General features: G+C 40.6%; 1 protein-coding gene across 7 annotated transcripts in view; it reads right to left on the bottom strand.

Annotated features, from left to right (window-relative positions):
• The window catches only part of gria4a (glutamate receptor, ionotropic, AMPA 4a), a 101201-nt gene extending 76247 nt beyond the window's left edge, over positions 1-24954 (bottom strand). For 3 of the 7 annotated variants that reach the window (XM_034291929.1, XM_034291930.1, XM_034291935.1), the window contains exons 1-2: positions 24350-24954; positions 22833-22991 (exon numbers count right to left, since the gene is read on the bottom strand). In XM_034291929.1, coding sequence (XP_034147820.1) covers positions 22833-22991; positions 24350-24437 — 247 coding nt within the window. In that variant the 5' untranslated portion in view covers positions 24438-24954. The remainder of the gene's footprint in view (positions 1-22832; positions 22992-24349) is intronic. The other 4 variants (XM_034291928.1, XM_034291932.1, XM_034291923.1 and 1 more) reach the window with 2 other exon arrangements.
• Between the last annotated feature and the right edge of the window lie 316 nt (positions 24955-25270).

Raw genomic sequence — 25270 nt, 5'->3', positions numbered from 1 at the left:
GGCGCATTGTAATGTAACCTAACGTAACGTCACATATCATACGAAATCGGGTGCCATGGATTTTCATAAAATAGTCTACATAGGTTCCTGAGACCAGGTTGCACAGACTCACCTGTGGAACTTCACAAATTCAAATCCCGGTTATTTTCTCCCAATTGAAACTATTTATTGTGTTTAAATTATTTCTTTCATTTAGAGCATCAAATGGCTCTGATTTAATCATCCAAATCATAATAATGGATGCACCCAGTTTTTTCTACACTCACTGCAACGAGTAGTGCTGGGCTGCTATGCCCAGAGGCTTGATACTGTTCCGAGCTTTTTGATAACCTTCACACACTCACTGCATCAGTTTCCGAAACATTTCTAGTCACCTGGGCAGGTGTCGAAACCATGTCACGTGATATTTAATGGAACCACTATTGTTGATTGAGTGTCCAACCTGACTGTCTCAGGCTTTGAAAATTGAGGTGGCATTACCAACAACTTTCAATGAATTGTGTCAATTTGTTGCAAGAGAAAGATGTGTTTAATGAGAGATTGTGAGAGTTAGCTGTCTGACAATTGTTTAAAATTAGCCGGGTTAGTAGAAACCTGTTTTAATGTGCTTGTTGCAAAGCGCAGGTTTCATTAGCGCCTGAGCGCCCTATCGATCAGTGTCGATACTTTCAAACACAAACTCTATTTAGCAATTGAAGTAGAAACGTTTAATTTCAAATTACTTCGCTAGTGGCATATTTTGGGATTGCTTACTACTGAGCAAGACGAGCAAGATTTTAAGGCAGCAAAATGTGAATATTTCGAAAGGGGGTGATATCTTTCTATACCCAAAGTATACATACATAGATAATTATTTGTTTTACTAGTTAAGTAGGATTGTTTGTTAAAAACAGCATGTGTGTTGTCCCCACTGATTGTAGTACACCCCCAAAATGGTTTCTGCTTGTATTATTATTATATATACTTCGCTTCCACACCCTTATTGTTCAATGTAGGTTTACAGTTTGTTTTGTTCATGGTGGCTATGTGCTTTAAGAAAGCATGATTATTTCTCAATCTTAAGTTTGCGCCATAATGGACAAATTCTTCAACTTATTTAGACTATTTTTTTGTGGCTTTTAAAGAGTCAGTATAATTAGTTTGCCAGTTTGTTAGCAGCCACCCACAGGGTCTTTTTGTTTTGGGTAATGAAACAGAAGTGATTAATTAATTACTTGTGCTTTTCATATCTCACATCTTCATTGGGGGCTGAACATCCCTAAGGGTCAAATCCTAGAATCGCCCCTGATTCTAACCCCAACACTTAAACCTCAAATGTTTTTTTTGTTTATTATTGGCAAAAGTCCTCAATTCGGAGGTTTGTGCACGGTATACTATACTGCTAAGAACTTATTTACAAGTATAGAAAAACAAGCCTACATACATTCATGTACACTCTCTCTCTGTCTGTATCTCTTATACAATATTATACACAAAGATTAATATTGCATAATGTGCATGCATGTGAGTGTTTGTCTGTGTGCGTGCAAAATAAACTGCAAGGAAAATCAGCTGTCATCTTTATAAGGCAGTGGGATAGACAGATGAGGGTACAGAGGTATTTGGGTCAGCATTGTGTTTGGTGTCAAGTGTGGGAAGAGATGGAGGAGGAACAAAGGGTTTTGAGTTAGGGAGAATAGTGAGTTAGTCGGCTACATGACAAACAGGCTGGTCTCAGGGGAACATAAAAGATTGTATACATAACTCTGTGACAGCTAAATATGGAAGATATCTTACGTTGCAGCGCATATGTTTAGGACAGGCCACTAGGAGCAGTGGGGATTTAGAGTTAAATAGAGTGGCTGTTTGCTATGGAAGTTGCTGTTGGAATGGTGTGTGGGCGGAAGTGCCACCGGTCATCACTCCAGTGGTTTGAATCCAAGGATAGGTGATTTTCTTTTCTTCCTACCCTTCACCCTAAGCCTAACATGCCTTACAGATTCCGCAGTCACAGATTTACGGACAGTGGTTCTCAAAGAATAGGACTTTTTTTGTGAAATGTTACAAATATGAAATAAAGATGGATTTAATCATGAGTTGTTGCAACTGATCAAAATCCCATAATGTCAAAAATAAAAATTTACAAATTTCTCTAAATAAATTACAAATGCAAAACACAAAATAATTGGTTCCATAAGTCTTCTGCATGTTAAAAAATATTTGGAAAAGTATCTACCAGCTTTGCACATCTGGAGACAGTAATTTGTGCCCAATTTTATTTATAAAATTGCTCAAGCCCCATCAAATTGGATGGGAACCTTTGATGAACAGCAGTCTTAGACTCTTTCCACAAATTCTCAATTGGGTTGACGTCCAGGCTTTGACTGGGCCACTCGAGGACATTTACCTTCTTTTTTTTTTAAACCACTCTGCTGTGGCTTGTTCTGTATGTTTGGGCTCAGTGTCCTGCTGGAAGATTAATCTTCACCCAAGTCCCAGGTCTCTTGCAGATTTCAGAAGGTTTTCTTCCAGGATATCTTTGCTTTGCTTCATATATTTTACCCTGCAAGCCTTTCCAGGCCTTGACACACAAGCATTGCCACCACCATGCTTCACGGTAGGGATGGTTTTCTCAGGATAATGTGTGGTTTCAGGCTTGCGCCAAAAATAGTGCTTCGCATTGAGGCCAAAAAGCTCTATTTTGGTCTAATCAGACCATAGAATCTTCTTCCACATGGTTTCAGAGCCTCACACATACCTTCTGGCAAAAGGGGCAAACAAGTTTTTTTTCTTTTTGCCACCTTCCCATAAAGGCCACATTTGTTGAGGACCCGGGGTATGGTTACAATATACAGTGTCTTCCAGCTCAGCCTTGGAAGATTGTAATTGCTTTAGAGTTGCAATAGGCTTCTTGGTGGCCTTCCTGACTGGTATCCTAGTCATCTAGGTAGACCGATTCAGAGTTCTGACATATTCTCTCCATTTCATTAGTTTATCCATTAAGATATCCGGGGGAAATACTAATGCAGTCAAATTAATTCCTTTATATTCATAATTAATTTAGAACAATTTGCTGATTTTATTTCTCACTAACATTAACAAAGCAGGGAAAGCGGTGAACCAGCGACAGGGTCATGGGCGGCCAAGTCTCACTGATGCACCTGAGCGGTGAAGGCTGGCCTGTGGGGTCCGATCCAACAGACAAGCTACTGCAGCTCAAATTGCTGAAAAAGTTAATGCTGGTACTGATAGAAAGGTGTCAGAACTCACAGTACATCAACATTTGTTGCGTATGGGGCTGAGTAGCCGCAGACCATTCAGGGTGCCCATGCTGACCCCTGCCCGCTGATGAAAGCACCTACAATGGGCGCGTGAGCATTGGAACTGGACGACAGAGCAGTGGAAGAAGGTGGCCTGGTCTGATGAATCACGTTTTATTTTACATCACGTGGATGGCCGGGTATGTGTGCATTGCTTACCTGGAGAACACATGGCACCAAGATGCCCGATGGGAAGAAGGCAAGCCGGCAGAGGTAGTGTGATGCTTTAGGCAATGTTCTGCTGCAAAACCTTGGGTCCTGCCATTCATGTGGATGTTACTTTGACACGTACCACCTACCTGAGCATTGTTGCAGACCATGTGCACCCTTTCATGGCAACGGTATTCCCTGATGGCATTGGCCTCTTTCAGCAGGATAACGCGTCCTGCCACAAAGCAAATATGGTTCAGGAATGGTTTGAGGAACAAAACAACGAGTACAAGGTGTGACTTGGCCTCCAAATTCCTCAGATCTCAATCCAATTGAGCATCTGTGGGATGTGCTGGACAAACAGGTCCGATCCATGGAGGCCCCGCCTCACAACATACAGGACTTAAAGGTCTGGTGCTAATGTCTTGGTGCCAGATACCACAGCACACCTTCAGAGGTCTAGTGGAGTCAACGGGTCAGGGTTGTTTTGGCGGCGAAAGGGATACTTACACAATATAAGGCAGGTTATGACTGATCAGTGTATGTGAGGGTTAATTAGGGTTACGGTGAATACTTTTGAGAACCCCTATATACTCTGTTACATATTACCCAGAGACCAGGTTGTGACAGCACACTAATAACTATGTATAGAAGAGAAAAACATCTGCCTGGCTATTGCGTTTGAGTATATTTGCATGCGTGTGTTTGCATAATGCTTGTAAAACTAAACGCTTTTATGTGACTGTGTGGTATTCTTGTTTATATGCATACTGTGTATGATAAAACCCAGAGATTATTGTCTAAACATTGACAGAGCAGCAAAGCCCTTCATTCTGACAGAGACAGAGAGCAGTCTGTAATAGTGTTGTTTCAGAGTGATATTGCTACAATGTTTACTACTGTAATATCATCCATTTACACTGGTAATATCATCCATTTACTCTGGTAATATCATCTCTGTGCAGGCTGGAGAATCATTTCACAACCTCAGGGAATCACTTTCTGCAGCAAAGCAAGAAACAGGAGGAATGATCTTGAAACAGACAAAGTTATTATCTGAGCTAGTTCATTCAGAACAATCAGTTTGATTTATTTATGTTTTTAATGTTTGAGAATGTTCTCCAGTTTGGTTTAAGGAGGAGACTGATCAGAGAGGCTACAGAGAAGCCAAATGGCTGCTTTGAAGGAGCTTCTAGCCTTTATGGCAAAGAATGGTGAATGTGTGCATTTGACCACAATATCACAAGCGCTCCACAAACCTGGTTTCTATGGGAGGGCAGATCCTCAAAAAAAAATGCAACATCAAGTTTTGATCGAGCGTTGCTAAAAAGCACATTGTAGATTCCGAAGCCAAGTGCAAAAGGTGAGACCAAAATGCAGAATTGCTTCACACTACACTCTTCAGCGTGATAGGATCATACCTCACAACACCCTGCAATTTGGGGGACACACAAAGTGGGTTCACTGATAATGGGAATAACAATTGATATTGTTGATGTACGATATTATAAAAGTGAATTGTTGGATACATTCGAAAATAGGACCATTGAATTGTACCCTAGACTATTTGGTAGGACTATTAATTTTGGTATGCACCATGCAATTGTTTATGGTTGTTTTTATTTTTCTTATTTTATTTACTTCTCATTTTACACAATTAACCAATACAGTAACCAAAAAACACAATATTAAAAGTACACAAAAACAGCACACACAGTAACTTCAAGTTTACCTAACCAGAATGTACATGTTGATACTAACTCTATTTATTTTCCAATGTTTAAAATGACGATAACATCGGTCGGCTGAGTGTTTGAAAAATGTGTAGAGAAAGGAAGGAGACAGAATGAAGGGGAGAGAGTGAAAGAGCATTTTAATAGATGTCACTTTGCATAGAGGAGTGTTGTTCTGCCCAGTCCATTATACACTTTCTCCCTTTCTAATCATACAACACACACACATACACACTATGAGACTGATATAAATAGAAGCAGGAATGTCCATCCATCTTTGAGACTGTCTGAAGGAGCAGATCAATAGTGTTTGTGACGCATTCCACTACCTCAGCAAGAACAACCTGAAGAGCGGGTGCGGGAAAACCGTGACTAGACTGCTTGAACACAGCTAAAGACACACAACCAGACACACACACTAAACAACAAACACACAGCACACCGCTCTTTGTGTCTAGTCGAAAGGTTAGATTCAACTTTAAAGGTTAGGGTACCTCCCAATGTGCAGCCATGTGGGGATCAACTCGCACAAAAACGACGTCTATGTAAGACCAAGTAAAATATCTATAAACATTATGGCTTAAAAACCAGCAACTTTAGCAAATGTGGAGCGTTAGGATAGTTTGGTTTGTGTGTTTTTGCCAGGCATGGCGGTTGGTAGAGGTTAACACCGGAACAAGACTCCTCCAGGGTTTGAGCAGGAACAAGAGTGAAAGTTAGAAAGGATCAACAGTCCACAGAAAAGGGCAGTACAGTTGTGTTTGTGTTGTACACAGTTTTCGGAGAATGTTGTAATAATTTTTTCCCCCACTGCTCTTCCTTCTGTCAACCCCTAAGACACATTTTTTAGTCTTCAATCAGTATTTCAAAAACGATAGCTGGTGTTTATCAGCCGGACAGTGGATTCTTGCTAACTTAAGCTAACGGCTGTCTCTTGTCTCTAGGGCAGGCCACAACTTGCACACAGAGCAAAGTGCAGGTAGGAAAGAGGACTTTCAGGTAGTGATGGCCATTCGAGGCTTCATTACCATTCTTCTAGCAGCAGGATATTATGTTAGCAGTGCTAACTCATATTTTCTTTTTCAAAATTAAAGTCATAATTGAAATATATAAGGTAATATAGTTAACAATCTAGTCTGTACATTTTATGTTCAATATCTGTTCCAATGTTATTCTTGTCTGTTCTTTTTCACAGACTAGATTGTTAACTATATTGTCTTATACATTTCAATGATGGCTTTTAGTGTGATGACAGCATAATATCCTGCTGCTAAAATAACACTAATGATGCCTCTAAGGGCCATCACTACTTTCAAGTGGACGCGCAGTGGAGAAAGTTACATTATTTCGGTTTTCTATGAGCTATTTTTTAAGTTCTATCATTAATTAAAAAAACTGAATGGAAGTGGCTTTGAGGTCCGGTTGAGTTTTAGGGCTCTAAAGGATGGATGCATAAGTTCTAAGATTCCGAATGTTGTGAATTCTAATGAATTGTGAGACTAAACAGATTTTTGGTCTAAGCGTTTCCTAACTCTTAACCAGCTAGAATGAATACTTAACCTCAATCCTAACTAATCTTCTTTTTCTTCATTTCACCTGTTGACATTTCCTTCACATACAGACATTTATCTTCTCCACTTCAACAATAAACATTTTCCTTGGACAAACGCTAAATATTAACAAAAGACTGTGAGATCTTGTTGGTGTGTGTGTGTGCATGTACGTGTGTGGTTGCACTCTCCACAATGATCACCTAAAAACGTCGAACCATTTATTCATAGGAATTAAATTGCCTCTAGGTCCCCTTAATATATTTCCATTTCAGTTCTGTTTCATCCTATTTGTGGCACTGATGAATTGCCATGTGGTTACCAATCTATCACACAACTAGAATTGGAAAAAAACTTCCATTATAATTTATTATGTAAGGGATAAATGGCAACGTTCTGTTCATTACCTTGGAAATAATGGATGACGCACACTCAGAACCAATCAAGGTAATTTACAGGACCGAAGCATTTAATCAGCTTATATCACAGTTCTCAACAAACAAAAGTATAACCAAAATTTTTACAGAAGTATTTATTTTTCCCATATCGATCCAGTCAGCAAGTGCTTTTTTATTCTGTATGTATTCTGTCATGAAATATTTTTCTTCTATTTCAATCAAGTTTTTTTGATATACAGTGGGGATACACTGCCAATTTTACAGGTTATTTTACTTAGAAAGCATGTAGAGGTCTGTAATATTTATCATAGGTACACTTCAGCTGTGAGAGACGGAATCTAAAACAAAAATCCAGAAAATTACATTGTATGATTTTTAAATAATTAATTTGTATTTTATTGCATGACATAAGTATTTGATCACCTACCAACCAGTTCGACTTCCGGTTCGCACAGACCTGTTAGTTTTTCTTTAAGAAGCCCTCCTGTTCTCCACTCATTACCTGTATTAACTGCACCTGTTTGAACTCGTTACCTGTATAAAAGACACCTGTCCACACACTCAAACAGACTCCAACCTCTCCACAATGGCCAAGACCAGAGAGCTAAGGACATCAGGGATAAAATTGTAGACCTGGGATGGGCTACAGGACAATAGGCAAGCAGCTTGGTGAGAAGGCAACTATTTTTAGAAAAAGTTCAAGATGACGGTCAATCTGCCTCGGTCTGGGGCTCCATGCAAGATCTTACCTTGTGGGGCATCAATGATCATGAGGAAGGTGAGGTATCAGCCCAGAACTACATGGCAGGACCTGGTCAATGACCTGAAGAGAGCTGGGACCACAGTCTCAAAGAAAACCATCAGTAACATACTATGCCCTCATGGATTAAAATCCTGCAGCGAACGCACTGTCCCCCTCCTCAAGCCAGCGCATGTCCAGGCCCGTCTGGATGATCCAGAGGAGGAATGGGAGAAGGTCATGTGGTCTGATGAGACAAAAATAGAGCTTTTTTGTCTAAACTCCACTCGCCGTGTTTGGAGGAAGAAGAAGGAGGATTACAACCCCAAGAACACCATCCCAACCGTGAAGCATTGAGGTGGAAACATCATTCTTTTGGGATGCTTTTCTTCAAAGGGGACAGGACGACTGCACCATATTGAGGGGAGGATGGATGGGGCCATGTATTGCGAGATCTTGGCCAACAACCTCCTTCCCTCAGTAAGAGCATTGAAGATGGGTCATGGCTGGGTCTTCCAGCATGACAACGACCTGAAACACACAGCCTGGGCAACTAAGGAGTGGCTCTGTAAGAAGCATCTCAAGGTCCTAGCCAGTCTCCAGACCTGAACCCAATAGAAAATCTTTGGAGGGAGCTGAAAGTCTGTATTGCCCAGCGACAGCCCGAAACCTGACGGATCTGGAGAAGGTCTTTATGGAGGAGTGGGCCAAAATCCCTGCTGCAGTATGTGCAAACCTGGTCAAGAACTACAGGAAACGTATGATCTCTCCAATTGCAAACAAAGGTTTCTGTACCAAATATTAAGTTCTGCTTTTCTGATGTATCAAATACTTATGTCATGCAATAAAATGCAAATGAATTACTTAAAAATCATACAATGTGATTTTCTGGATTTTTGATATGATAAAAAGTACAGACCTCTACATGATTTGTAAGTGGGAAAACCTGCAAAATCGGCAGTGCATTAAATATTTGTTCTCCCCACTGTATATCTATCCGGTCACAAAGTATTTTTGATGTTGCATTGCAATCAACAAATATTAATGGGGTGGTTCAACTGCCACAATGGTATGAATGTGCACAAGTTTTGGAATGAGATGTTTTCCCTTAGTTTTGGAATGGGATGTTCAACAAGCTCACATAGGTGTGATGGTCGGGTGTCCAGATACATTTGGCCATATAATGTACACTCACCTAAAGGATTATTAGGAACACCTGTTCAATTTCTCATTAATGCAATTATCTAATCAACCAATCACATGGCAGTTGCTTCAATGCATTTAGGGGTGTGATCCTGGTCAAGACAATCTCCTGAACTCCAAACTGAATGTCAGAATGGGAAAGAAAGGTGATTTAAGCAATTTTGAGCGTGGCATGGTTGGTTGGTACCAGATGGGCCGGTCTGAGTATTTCACAATCTGCTCAGTTACTGGGATTTTCACGCATAACCATTTCTAGGGTTTACAAAGAATGGTGTGAAAAGGGAAAAACATGGTCTGATGAGTCTCAATTTCTGTTGAGACATTCAGATGATAGAGTCAGAATTTGACGTAAACAGAATGAGAACATGGTTCCATCATGCCTTGTTACCACTGTGCAGGCTGGTGGTGGTGGTGTAATGGTGTGGGGGATGTTTACTTGGCACACTTTAGGCCCCTTAGTGCCAATTGGGCATCGTTTAAATGCCACAGCCTACCTGAGCATTGTTTCTGACCATGTCCAACCCTTTATGACCACCATGTACCCATCCTCTGATGGCTACTTCCAGCAGGATAATGCACCATGTCACAAAGCTCGAATAATTTCAAATTGGTTTCTTGAACATGACAATGAGTTCACTGTACTGAAATGGCCCCCACAGTCACCAGATCTCAACCCAATAGAGCATCTTTGGGATGTGGTGGAACGGGAGCTTCGTGCCCTGGATGTGCATCCCACAAATCTCCATCAACTGCAAGATGCTATCCTATCAATATAGGCCAACATTTCTAAAGAATGCTTTCAGCACCTTGTTGAATCAATGCCACGTAGAATTAAGGCAGTTCTGAAGGTGAAAGGAGGTCAAACACAGTATTAGTATGGTGTTCCTAATAATCCTTTAGGTAAGTGTATATTATTTTAAATAAAGAATAAAGCAATCTACATACAGTGAGGGGGAAAAAATATTACTGATTATCAATTTATAACATTTTGACATGGGTTCTTCTGTCTCTCACTGTTCAAATAAACCTACCATTAAAACTATAGACTGATCATTTCTTTGTCAATGGGCAAACATACAAAATCAGCAGGGGATCAAATACTATTTTCCCTCACTGTACTGCTTAAGAGATACGGGTAACAATTGTAGAGACATTTGTTTAAACACTCCCAACTATGATCAAACCATGTCTACATCCTTCCGACTGGTTGTTTCTTTTAGTAGCTACTGTAATTATGCTATTCTGCAGCTTTGTTTGAATCTGGGTAAAATTTTGAGTCTTACTCAGGCCAGCAACCTTGCCAACAGGCATACATTGCTAGTTAGACAATCTAGCTCAAACATGATTGATAGCCTGAAATTACTTATTGGTACCTCATTATGAATATGGCATTGGTAGCCCATTAATAGATGGCTAAAGACAACTATAGAAAATTGCTAGCTGGCTATGTGGCTAGTATAACAGAGAAACCACCAAACGTGTTTGTTTTATTTATTCTTCAAGAAGGAATCAATAGGCTACATAACTTCATCAAATTAATTTACAAACCTGGAGTGCCTTCCACCACATTCACCGACCACTAAAATGAAATCAATAAATCAATATGAATGCTTTACTCTGTCTACACTAAAGATTGTCAACAGTTCATCTTGGTCTACTTAAGGTGGTGGTTTGGCCTACTTTCACTCATTGACTGACATTGAGCAAGTAAAGTATTTTACACACACACACACACACACACACACACACACACACATATATATATACATACACATATATATATATATATATATATATACAGTACATCCACACACATCTACTACATTTACAAACAAACTCAAATGTCAATTTACAGTGTCCACCAGTATTATTGGCACCCTAGTTATATATAAACAAAAAAGGCTGTTTAAAAAGATCATTGTTGTTTGATCTTACAATAAAAAGTGTACATGAATCCAACCTTTAATTTAGTGAAATGTTTTCAAAGAAAATAAAATCATCAATAAATAATTATTTCATTCAAAAACATTGTCATTTCTGGAAAATCTTATGAACAAAATCCAATGTATTTATAATCCCATTTAGATTTGACTTTTTAAAGTTAACCTCAGTCTTGGGAAACTCTCAAGTGATCATCCAGGATGTCCTGTTTCACAGACTAAACTCCCCTAAACATACATCAACATTGAAAAGGATAAAGAACACCCAAATGAAATTAGACAGAATGTTGTTGACCTTAACTATTGAAAGATAGCTTCATGCATGAAATTGTCCATCACCACTAGGCATGGAATTTTGTCATTTTAGGGGCAAGGCCATTTGGCCTTTGGTGTCACAAAAATGTTTAGGGGACAAAAGCTACATGCCAGGGCACAAATGCCATTGAGTGAAATAGGAGGATTTGGAGCTTACAAATAAACATAAAAATAAACTTGAATTATTGATAAGAAAAAAAAACATTATTAACATTTTTAGTATCATACTGTGAATAATAACTCATTATAACTGATATGCGCTTTCCACATAAAAAGTTCAATTATCATGTTTTAATACTTGAAGTTACATCTACTCCTCCCTCAATGTTTTTAATAGATTCTGGAATTTGCATTCACATGACGATGACAGAGGCAACGGTATAGACCAGAGGTGCAGTTGGGCACCCAAAACCAGCACGCACTCGGCCCGGTTTGACACCTCTGCTATTGACAGTTAAGTAACGTTAAGGTTCGCTAGCAAGAAGGCTAACATTACCTCAGTTGCACAAAAGTAAACCGCAAAGTTTCCTTACATCACAATAACCTGCGCTAAAGAGTATGACCTCAATAAACAATTTTAGTGACTTATTTGTGCATGGAGCACGTCATTTTAATTTGTTTATCTTTAACCACAAACGCTGCCATGTAGTGATTCCAAACCGAACGTTACTTCTCGTAGCTTTCAAAAAGCGTTCAGGTGTATCCTCCCACTCGGAGGTCAGAACTTTCCCACTTCCTAGTTGCTCATGAACGCACCTTCCAAAACGGAGAGGTTTGATTCAGTTAAGCACTAAATAAGTCCGTTATCTATAAAAAACTAAAAAAAAACTAGCTAGCTTGCTTACCAGCATGTAGTCTGTTCTTGCGACTGTTCTCAGTTTACTACAAATAAACGTAGGTACAAAAAGACGACTGCTGACCGCGAGATTTTGACAGTAGCGTGCACAAATGCCATGGTGGGCGTAGGGCGTACAGTGATTTTCGGGGCTTCACGGCCAGAGCGAAGGGCAACGACGACCATGGCGTGGTGAAATTCCTACACTGATCACCACTATTGGCACAATAATTAAAAAATCTAAAACAACTGGAGCCTTGTGTGCCCAACTTGCCTGCAACAGGACACATTTCGCCCCTATGAATAGCGAGAAGGGTGGTTCAAGTGGCATAAAAATATCCAGTTGGTTAAATCTTGGGAACACGAAGTCTCCAAAAGAGGCTGTGATAACAGGCTACAATATTTTATTTGTCCCTCAAATGTGTCAGGAGAATGTTTAGGGGTGTAGATGGCACCTAGATCAAAATCAACAGCACCTTCCCAAGAAAGAATTTGAAAAAAAACAGCCTTCCACTCAATTTGCAGGGTACAGTATATACGGTGCTGCTGAACATGAAGCCGACAGGTGGAACGCATGACCTGTTAAGGTAGCTGGGATGGGAGGCCTATTGTTGATTGATGAAAACTCATCTAAAGAAAAATGTTATTTGTATATGCATTCAACACTACTATTTTACACTGCAGCACCTACCACATACTTCTACGTATGTCAATTCCAGAAATAAAGATTTTTTTGGTTGTGTAGTTATATTTCAAGCTTTGGTATTGTATTTTTCCTACAGGCCATATAAGAGTTATTAAAGACGTTTCAACATGCAAATAGCGGTCGTGCACAAGGACAGAGTCGGAGAACAAAGGATATTTATTATTGATGATGTCCCACCGCAAGGCTGAAGGGTCGCTTGGTAAATCTCACTTTTTCTATGCGTTGGCACAGTCTTAATTCAGTTCTTAAGTACAAATGTAGGATTGTTTCTGAGCAATATTGATAAATGAGTACTCAGCACTGTAAGTTGCTCTGGATAATGGCATCAGCTAAATGCCAAAAAAAGGTGTGTTTTAGGTGAAAAGAGTGTTTGTGTGTGTGTGTTTGTATATATATAAAGGTCAAACCTCTCATCTCTCAGTGAGTCTGTAAGGTGCTCTGAGTGGCAGCACTCATTAATATTAACCAACCCTATACCTTTCATCCACACACAGCATTTCCTATCACAAACACCCACAGAGATTCAGAGGCTGACGCAAGTCTCTCTGTGAGTGTTGCAGTATGATGTATACGCAATGTTTTTTGAATGTGTCTTTGGATGCTGAATTTGAACACTGAGGTATTTTCAGGTCTGTGATAAGATGACGCATGTTGCAGGTACAGTCTGAGCATGGATTTTGAAAGTGCTAATTACACAGTACACACAGTAGAATTATCGCACTGCATTTACAAGGTGAGATAGTTGTGGCTAAAGGTATTGGCATCATTGCACTTTCCTCTCTACTCAGTTTGAATTGATCGAATTATTTGGTCTACCCAATTCATTAATTGTTAATTGTATAGATATACAACTGATAAGCCAAAACATTATGACCACCTGCCTAACATGGAGTTGGTTCTCCATGTTCCGCCAAAACAGCACCGACCTGCAGAGACAAGTCCCACTGCCATCATGGAATAACGTTGCCATGAAGGGGTGTACCTGGTCTGTAACAATGTTAAGGTGTCAAATTGGCATCCACATAAATGCCCGGACCCAGGGTTTCCCAGCAGAAGATTACCCAGAGCATCACACTCCCTCCACCAGTTTGTTATCTTCCCATAGTGGATCCTGGTGCCATCACTTCCCCAGGTAAACGGTACAAATGTACACGGACATCTGAGGAAAACGTGACTCATCAGACCAGGCAAACTTCTTCCACTGCTCCAAGGTCCAGTTCTGATGCCCGCCTGCCCATTGTAGGCACTTTCGCCGGTGGACAGGGGTAACATTGGCGCTGACTGGTCTTCGGCTATGCAGCCCCATACGCTGCAGGGTGCAAAGCACTGTGTCTTGTGACACATTCCTCCCGTAACCATCCTTACAATTCTCTGTGACTTATGCCACAGTAGACCTTCTGTTGGTTCGGACTAGATGGAATAGCCTTAATTGTCCTCGCGCAGTGATGAGCCTTGTGTGCCCAACACCCCATTACCGGTTTGGGGTTTGTCTTTTCAAGGACCAATGTCAGTAGGTACTCACCACTGCTGACCGGGAACACCCCAAGATGCCTTGTCATTTCAGAGATGTTCTGACCCAGTCATCTGGCTATAAGAATCTGGTCCTTTTCAAAGTCGCTCAGGTCTTTACTCATTTTACCCATTTCTCCTGCATCCAACGGGTTGACTATGAGAACTGACTGTTCGCTCACAATCTAATCTACCCAGACCTTGTTAGGAGATGATCAAGGTTATTTGCTTCACCTGTGAGTGGTCATAATGTTTTGGCTCATCAGTGTATTATATCATCTTTGTTTTTTGTGAACCTATTATCTTGGTTTTTGAATTCAAAACCAAATGTATTATTTTTAAAAAGTAAACAGAAATTGGCAATGACAAATGATTGACATCCTACACTCAGTATTTATAAGCACAACCTTTGGATACAATAACTGCTATCAAGTGCATCCTGCAACCATGAATGAGCTTCCTTGGCAGTTTGGCCAAATCTGGTGCATACTGCTCCAGTTCTCCAAGATTTGAAGGGTGTGTCCCAACTGCTGTTTTCAGATCTCCACAGTTTATCAAAAAAGATTAACATCTGAACTCATTGCGGGCCACTTCAGAAGAGTCCAGCGATTTGTCTTGAATAGTCCAGCGATTTGTCTATATATTGCTTTTTATAGAATATTTTTTGTTATTGTTCTACCTGAAGACCAATAACCTTTGGTGAAGACCAAGCTGTCTCATACTGGGTTTAATACTGCAATCCAAACCCTTGGTATTCTTCTGATTTCATCATGCCATGCACACATTCAAGTTACCCAGTGCCAGAGGCAGACAAGCAACCCCAAAACATCTCTGAACCTAATTAATTTTATGTTCTATAAACATAAATATGCTCTAATTAGATTTAACTTGTCCAAAACAGATTGAAGTAGCAGTGTGGTGGCATTTTGAGTAAACTTTTCTCATGTCTCCCTCTCAGCAGTGGGTCTCCTACCATGCAACCCCCTTTCACTGCAACTCAGATGAAGCGAGTTGTAACTGTTGTACCTTGTGTCTGAAGGTCAGCTTTAATCTGTGTGGCAGTTGATCAAGGTACCTTCTCCCCCATTTGAAAAATCCTTCGCTGCGATTTCGCATCAAGTTCTCTTGATCAAGGACACATCCAGGGAGATTGGTTATAGTGACATGGGCCTTAAACATCTTGATAACACTATGAACAGTGGAAACAGGAACATAAAAGAATGTCCATACTTGGCTGCAATCTTGTTTCTGACCTCCTCTGCCAATTCAGCGGTTTTCTTTTTTCCTCTTTGCCCATTGCAATACACATAGTTATTATTTTTAATTTAAAGTGGTTGAATGAGTGATTTTAATATAGCAGGCACCTGCAACTCATCACATGTCAGTTCACTTACAAAGTAAAGGCAAATCACTGGCTTGAAATTTTACATAATGGGGAATAAGATTTTGTTAATTATTCAGATAATTTGGTTTTGTTCAACTCCAACCCAAAGAAATGCTTATGTGGATATAAAATACTATATATATATATATATATATATATATATATATATATATATATATATATATATATATATATATATATATATATATATATATATATATATATAATAGGAGTGTGTGAGAAAGTGAGAAAGAGAGGATAAACTTCAGAAATTGTGCAGCGCTTCAGGGAAAGCACAGGAATGACGGTAAGGTTTCAAGGATATAAATGAATAACTGTTTTAGTCACAATGATAAAGAGAACAAAGAGTCAAATATCTGTCCTTTAATGTTTTTATCTTTGAACGATAAAGCAATAGAACAACTTCATCGAACACAAAGGGAGAGAGAAAAGTCTGTTTACAGCTTAACTATTGTTCTCAGGTAAAACAGAAATAGCTGACACACATACACAGTGTATACCCACACGCAAAACCAAAGGAGAAGAAAGATACTAAACGCAAAAGAAGAGTATGTGTGCAACAAGTTCTTAGTTTCATGTATATGACATTTGTTTAGTAGAGATTAACGATAGTGGGGGATTTAAAGCCAACATCAATTTGTGACGTGAAAGAGAGAAACAACTATTGGTTAAGTTGAGGTACCCCTCTGGATTCATAATAAATGTTAAGGTCATAAGGCCAAAATGAGCATGCCCGAATGTAAACATTAAGGTTTGTGTAAGTTTGCAACCAAAAAAGAGCCAACCTGCGTTTTCCTGCGATTGTATTTTAAAATAATCTGAAGGTTCCTACTTCTGCTGCCCGCTGTTCACTGATAGATACACAGCACGCTCAAGACTTTAGGCTAAGGTATTTGAACAAAATGAATGTAGTTAATTTAATATTTTAATTTTTAAAAAGGAACTATTGCTATAATTTAGGAAAATGATTGGCCTGCTCCACCTGCGTGACCGCAAAACGTCGTTAAATATGCTCAATCGTTTGTTCTCCGTTTTTGCTGGTTTGTGCTGTAAAAAGTTTCGTTTGTGCTGTTTCGGTTTTTTAGATATTAAAATAATATTTTTAGGTCATTCTGAAGTCACTCAGCCCCCCCACATGCTCCAAATTCACCCAAAATAGTCTCGTACGTTTGTGCTTCGTTTGTGCTGGTTTGTGCCGGTAAAAGTTTTGTTTGTGCTGCGTTGGGTTTTAAAATATTAGACATTAAATTATTGTTGATGACGTCACCAGCCCCCAAATTCTCGTTCGTTTGTGCTCCGTTTTTGCACAACTAACTGAATGGGAAATACACTGAATGAGAGAGAATTATAGACGGTGCACCACCCCACTTTTAACAGTAGGCTAGTTGAAGTAACAAGGTAAAACCTAAAGAATCGGCAAACCAAACCACAATATTCACTTATAGGTTACTGTTATCCTGTGCGTTTTCAACTTTTAACGAACACTGATGCGGATCATAGGATGTGTGGATGCAACATAAACTTCAAGGTATGTGTTTTTACTTACTGTATGCTGTTTTGTTAATAATATAAAAAATTTCACAAATACACGCACCATAATCTATTTGTTGTGTTTATACACATGTGTATTGTAAAGGCCTATATGTCTCTTAAGCTCACTATGGCTTTTTTTCTAATTTATTACTAAGGCTTTTTTCCATTTTATACAAGAGCATTCTTGAACAGAAGTGTCACTTGCCCCTAGTGGTGGCAGTGAAATGTAGCAGATGAGACTCTAAAAATAAAATACAATCAGGAGACACTGAAGTGAAGATAATTGTTTATTGAACAAATGATGTGATGACAGAACGTCTTCGTCAAATCTACTCTAAAAGTGTGCTCACCTCGAGGACAGTTTAGCTGTGTTCTTGGCCAAAAATGCTGAATTTACATTTAAACTACGAGATGGCACACGCGCACAAATCCATTTTGCTTAGAGAGTGGCAGAAAAAAAAGTGACATACGCCTAATATCTGAACAACATTACGTTTTTATGAAACACTACATGACTACAAAAAACACTGATAAGAAGTTGCATGATGTTCTATTAAATCATCTTTATTAGGGTCTAACATTTTAGAGATTGAATAGACAAAACCGAAATAAAATGCTCATAGGCTATAGCCTGCTGACTAACTTCACACAAACATACAGAGCTGCCTATAACTATTTTTGATCTTGTGACCATTGATTTATCTATTTTATTCAGTCAACCTTATTTGTAGCCTATAAACCTAATAAATATTAACATCAATCTGATTTAATTTCTGATATTTTAAAACCCAACGCAGCACAAACGAAAATGTTGACGGCACAAACGGAGCACAAACGTACGAGACTATGGGTGAATTTGGAGCATGTGGGGGGGGGGGGGGGGGCCTGGTGACGTCATCGTCTATAATTCAATTTCTGATATTTTACAACCCAACGCAGCACAAACGAAACTTTAACCGGCACAAACCAGCACAAACGAAGCACTAACGATTGAGCATAGTTTGACAACGTTTTGCGTCGGGTGGGGGGCCAACTTCACGCAGGTGCCAGACCCTGGTTTAGTATTTTTAATAGTTTAATTTATCCCTGATAAGACAGTAGTTGGTTTTAATTCAATCATTTTGGCACATTTATTTAACGCATGTGAGTGGCATAACTCCCTCGTCACAGGAACAGCCAGTCTGAAGGCTACAAAGTTGCGAAACCTGAAAAGGTTTCATGCGCAGGGTTAAGAATAACAATGTAGAATACTTATCAAGGAGACACCTCTGATTGGTTGTTTTTACTGAACGTTCTATTCAACGTCAGCCGCTCAATCACCAATTAGCTAGCTTCAGCAAACTCTGGGTGATAGAGTTTCTGCTAAACGACTAAAACCACCACCATTGTGCCTAGTAGCTGTTTTCGACATCAAGTCGTTTACCAATCTAAACGTTCTGCTGTTATTCCCCTGATGTGCACTGTCCGTGGCCTTGCATGGCTAATCGGCTAGGGCACTTGTAACGCCACAGTTGTGGGTTGGATTCTACAATATAAGCCCTGACTGCAGTCGCTCTGGATAAGACTGTCTGCTAAATAACTTCAGTGAGGAGCCTGGACTGGCAGTGTTGCAGCACACCCAGTAATGTTGCTCTGTTTCCATTTCTGTCATCCATTCATTCTGTTTGGGCTGTCATGAACAGCCAGAATGGGAGAAATTGGAAGGGTGTGGGTATGTCAGTGAACTGGAATAAAACAGCGTAATTTGTGTGCGTGTGTGTGTGTCCTGTACTAAGAGCCACTACAGAGTCACCTGTCTTCAGTCACCGCTCAGCGACCCCAAGAGCCTCTCTAACTCAACATGTAATATCAGACGGGAGTCGTGGGTGAACGTTCATTTTCCTTCCACTAATAAATGTGTACTCCCAGAAAACAGAGGGCATGTGAAGATGATGATGCAGGAGAACAATCAATGCGCTTGCTAATAAAGCCTACAGCATTGTGAACGGGCGTAGAAAAATCCATTACTAGCATTGACTATGTAAGATGCAGTCCAACACACACAAAAACACACACACACGCACACACAGCGTTGGTAAGGTACCTAAGCTTTATTGCTCATTGATTGTCATTTCATACCAAGGAGACCTGTACTATTAGCCTACATAAGCTCAGGTCTCAATAATTTCTGCTGTGCACACAGTTTGAACATCCCACTCCAATACTACTTCTGCTTTTTTGGATAAATACAGATCATCACGTTTTCTGCTGCATTAGATGCACGTACTCACATCTCAGCTATTTCCCATGTCACATCATACGGAAAGGAGACGTTTCGTCCATTTGTGGGCGTTAACAATATCTCACCGTCTGCGGCCTAACGAAAGCTCTCGGTGTGAACGCTGTTTTGTGTGTGCATATGAAACAGAAGACACTGCAAGTAGAAGACCCTTAGTTATTTCATTTGTGGTTTTACGTATTCCTCCACATCTATGGTCCACCACCATCATCCTCACCATCATCAATGTGTTTTTGTAGAGCCGGGAAAATAAACCAAGTACACCGACCTGTTAGTGGATGGCTCTTATTGTTCACTCCAATAAGTAGCCTTCACTAGAGAAATTTGTGTTTGAAATTACATCTGATAAATTGATTGTGGATGAAACGCGATCCAATTCAAACAACGTGCCATCGCTTAAAGGTAATAAGGGTATCCTTCTATTTATTTGTATCACTCTATCTATAGGCAATTTATTTCAGTGTGTATTTTTGTCCATAACGCGCAACTATCGCTCATCGTCATATAACACATAGACACCACAGACACAAAATTACACAAGTCACACAGCTCTTGGCCGAGCCATGGAATTCATGCACATAATTCTATTCAGTATAATCCACTGATTACAGTACAGAAGCCAGAAGACTTAGATACATTAAACAGAATACACACATACACACACATGCACACACAACCTCTGAATTGAGGATTAATACAAAAATAAGACCCTGAGATCTTTTTTTTCTCAATGAAAGAATGAGTTGCGCTATTTGATGATCTATTCACGCCTCTGAGATGCTCCGGAAAACTCCTGAAGGTCAGACAATTCCAGTTTTAATTTGAAGCGTCGCTCAAGCCGGAGCAAAAGCCGGTGCTTAATTTAGAGATTGATTTACCACGCATGTTTAGAGGAGAACCAAGGTAAAAAAAAAACGCGGAGAGACAGAGAGAGAGTGAGAGAATGAGAAATAGGGGGAGAGGCAGGGAGAAACAGAAACAAACTCGGAGAAAGAGGAAAGAAAAAAGAGATATTAAATTGTTCCGCTTGTTATTTCCTGCCTAGGGAAAAAGAGGGAAAACCGTCGGAGCAGACGGATACGTTCACAGAGCAATGCTTCATTTCCTAACTCTCCTTGTAAGCTCAGAAAGTGTGTGTGTGTGTCATTTTGTTTGTGTGTGTGCATGTGTGTGTGTGTGTGTTTTCAGTCCCACTTGTCTACTGGGACTGGAAAGAGATAGTGTTACTTTGTCTGCCATCCAATGTCTCCTCCCAGCCTAGAGTGGACTGGCACAACCTTACTAACTAAACACTAGACATTCTCTACCTAACATCGACCAACTGACAGATAAAGAGACATGGGGGAAAAGAGAGACAGACAGACAAATAAATAGATGAAGAGAAACGGAGGGAGCCAATGAAAGAGTCATACAAAGGGAGAAAGGAGACAGACAGACAAATAGACAGGGGAAAAAAACACATACAGAGACAGAGGGAGGGAGACAGGGAGAGGTCGAAATGGAGGGAGGAAGAAATAAAGAGGTAGGGAAAGCAAAAGGGGGGGAAATGGAATAAGACAGTATATTCCCTACTTGTAACAATCCCAGACAATATGACACAAACGCACCACTGCTGCACTACACACACACACACACACACACAAACAACACTGCAACACACAAACAAACACAGATTTATCAGAAAACACCCTAACCAGAACCCCAAATACATCATCTTAACCTTAAACCAAGCCCTAGCATTAAACCTGAATGCAGGTTTTACTAGCATTTTCCAAGTTCACACTCACACTAACACGTAACAAAGCACATAGATGCCCATCCCAGACAATGATTCTGGAACTAGACAGATTTCACACAGTGAGATTGAAAGTGGTACTAATCAACATTGCTTCATCACATAGATTTGTCAAAAGTCCTTTCATTAAATCAATACCAGTTGGCACCATAAATGGCAGCCACTGACAGCTTTCTACATTCACCACAGCCAATTAAAGTCACCACAGCCTTCTATATTCACCACAGCCTACTAAAGTCACCAAAGCCTTCAACATTTACCACAACCTTCAACATTTACCACAGCCTTCTACATTCACCACAGCCTTCTACATTCACCACAGCCTTCTATATTCACCACAGTCTTCTACATTTACCACAGCCTTCTAGATTCACCAAAGGCTTCAACTGTCACCACAGCCTTCAACAGTCACCACAGCCTTCAACAGTCACCACAGCCTTCAACTGTCACCCCAGACTTCAACAGTCACCACAGCCTTCAACAGTCACCACAGCCTTCAACTGTCACCACAGCCTTCTACATTCACCACAGCCTTCAACAGTCACCACAGCCTTCTACATTCACCACAGCCTTCTACATTCACCACAGCCTTCAACAGTCACCACAGCCTTCTAGGGAAATCGCCCACCAATAATTCTCCATGTTGCAGAAATAGCATTCAAAAGTGGGTTGTTGAGAATTATTTTTGTCAATTGATATTCTTTCAGGATTCTTTATTGAATAATATGAACAACCTACATTTCCTTCCCTCCTTGCAGTTTTCTGTATCAAATTATATTCCAACACAGAACAGTTAGTTAGTGCAGGTGTGTTTTCATTTTACCCTGTTACTCCTACTTCAGAATGAGACAAAATAGGAGACAAATTAGCCACAGACTTGTAGTCCTTAGGTTAAATTCACAATTTCTGTAAATATCCTGACTCTATGGTGGAAAATGTTTTATTGGGCCTCAATGTGAAACACAACTCCCAGGATGATTTTATAATTTAAGTGTTTAGGCAAAGATAATTTTATAAGAATTGGAACACAATTATAATAGTTCCATTTCACGCAATTCCTCAAGACTGAAGTTGCTCAATACTCTAGGTCTCCTTCATCCCACTGCAGATAATTAAGGAACCTGGACGTTGAGGACATCATAGATATCATAGACAGACTTTTTTCTCCTTATCCGGTGTCATAGCATCCAATTGTATTTAAGATCATGTGTTGCTGCAGCACCTCCCAAGGCAAGGGAGAGCTAAAGATGACAGCATCCACACCAAGACACTCCGCATCTTTCCAAACTGCGTTCCCAACCAGGAAGTCACTCAGATCAGTGTGTGAGAGTTCACGCTTACTCAACTTAGCACGATTGATGGTCTAAACGTTCTTGCACACACGTGCGCACATGCACACACGCGCACACGCACACACACACTACTCTTATCAGGTAGCACTCACAGGCGTTTGTGACAGCGAAGCTGTTAGCTGTTTCGATGTTGTCGACATGGGGTACCAGGGTGAAAGGAGCCTCCGTCTGATTGGGGCTGGTGTTGTGCAGAAAGATAGCCAACCGGAATGCTGTGTACTCCTGATCGGTGTTCCTGATAAACAGACCGCCTAGATAAGAAGAAGAGAAAGTCTGGTTTCAACTTATTTATTAGAACACTGTATCATTGGGAGCAAAATAAATACGGGAGAACTGGGCGACAAAACATATTTGAGAAAGAGGGGATCTTTGCGGATTCGGAGAGCGAAAATAAACTACCGAAATACGGGGGTAAGGTAACACAAAATGAGGGAGAATGTAGTGTGTGTGTGTGTGTGTGTGTGTGTGTGTGTGTGTGTGACAGAGAGAGAGAGAGAGAGAAGACAAGAGGACGGTGAGGGCAAGGTAGCAGGCTCAAATGACATTCAAACATCAACAGCAATAGCTGATGGACCGAAAGTCAGACAAACCTACAAGCTTCCAAGACCTGTCTGCTTTAGGTATTACTGATGATTTAATGCGTCATCATTGCTGAATTAACTAAATTGCATCTATTTTAAGAGATCGCAAAAGACCATGTTCATTTTACGTTTTAAAAACGAAGTTCCCTCTGCCTTGAGTTGCAATGACATTCCGCTGTGCAGTGCAGCGATATGCAAATTGTTTCTCGACAGAAGAGACGGGGAGGGGTTTAGGGATGTGTGTGTATCCAGCAGCCCATATTTAGCATATTAACTTTATGGATAGCTCAGTAAAAGCAGCGAGACCCAGTGAGTGACCGAAATCTCATTACAGTGTCTCTTACACACCCCACAATGAGTGAATAGAACAGTGCTGTGCGCGTGTGTGTGTGCGCGCCCGTGTGTTTGTCTGTGTTGGTCATATCATGGGGAATATAAATAACCGACGCAGGGCAGCGGTTCATGTTTAAACTTTCATCCTGGTCTTGACCGTTCTGAACAGGTCGGCTCAGTTGGCCAGTGTTATCAGCAATGGCACGAAATGATGCTGCAGTGCATGGCCATCTGACTCGGATGAACACCTTACGGAACGAAGCACCCTAACTGAGCTTAAGATAACCATTTTAAAATTAAAATAAAACCAAAGGGGGAATTGAGCGAGACAGATAAAAGACGGGTGAGAGAGAGAGAGAAATGGGAAGGTGGAGAGAGAGCCCTTTAGCCTTCCGTTCCGACGGCGGGAAAACAATTACCACAATTATGAATAATCATCTGAGTCACATCAGCCGAGAGACAGCCAACGATGTCTCTCTACAGGCTACTCAGATACATAGAAATAACAGGAATGAAAATGGTATCTCTCTCTCTCTCTCTCTCTCTCTCTCTCTCTCCCTCCCTCTCATATATATCTATTCACGAATGCGGAAAAATATATATATTTAAAAGACGTCTTAAATTATAGCTATATCGGCTATATCATACACTTTGTTCTAGCCGCAGTGTGTTTGAAGCGTCTGTAGCCTACTCACCTATCTGGACGCTGCTGGGGAAAGCCCCAGTCGCAAGCCCCCATAGTGCGGAAAACACCCCGAGAAAGTGCGGGTAAATAATCCTCATTTTCCGTTCCTTAAAAACTGTGTAGAGACATTGAGGAGGATTACACAAGGCGATAGAGAAGAAGTGAAAAGAGGAAAAAGAAGCCGGAGTTTTAGCAATCCATAGTATGCTTGTTCCCCCCGCAGTGTCCGCTGCCGATGGAGAGAGCTTTGTCCGGCTCAACGGTCAACAGAGCACATGCAAGATGGGTGGAAAAGAGAGCGAAGGGAAAAAGAGAGAGAAAAACTCACCACTGGTGAGGAGCTTCTACAGCCTGCGTGGAAGCATTGGACATGCGCGCCCTCTCCCCCTCTCTCTCTTTCACACACACACGCGCGCGTGCACACACACTTGCAAACACACATTCACTCCTCTCCCCGCCCGTCCCTCCTATCTCTTCTTTCCAACCATGTCATCTTTAACTCGCTATTACGGTAAATCACACGGCTCCATTGATAAGGATTCGTCGGGCTTAGGGAGCGGAAAAGGATAATCCTGCGCGCTTTCATTAATAACAGCTGCCGCGGGGCCGTGGCATGTGTGGCATTGATTCAGGTGCTTATTGGCTCGTGTCCCTTAGACCAGTGACAGTGGCAATTCTTTTTTTAACATTTTTAGGGGGTTTCTATAGTCTGATAAGTAAGCGGCCTGAACGCATACCGCATATCCCCGACGTGAGATGTGTGCGGGATAAGACGCCACCTTAAAGCGCTCTCTCTTCTCTTTCTCTTTCATACGTGAGTGTTACTCGAGCACACCAATGGGCTCCAAACCTAGCGTGTTGCGCGGTTTTCCATCAATCTCCTTGCACCCATTAGAGCGCTAAACAAGCCCCTTTTCTTAAAAAGCGCCGA

Source organism: Esox lucius, chromosome 1, assembly GCF_011004845.1.
Source record: "Esox lucius isolate fEsoLuc1 chromosome 1, fEsoLuc1.pri, whole genome shotgun sequence".
Lineage (NCBI taxonomy): Eukaryota > Metazoa > Chordata > Actinopteri > Esociformes > Esocidae > Esox > Esox lucius.
The sequence above is the reverse complement of the archived record's forward strand: the minus strand, read 5'-3'. Positions and strand labels throughout refer to the sequence as shown.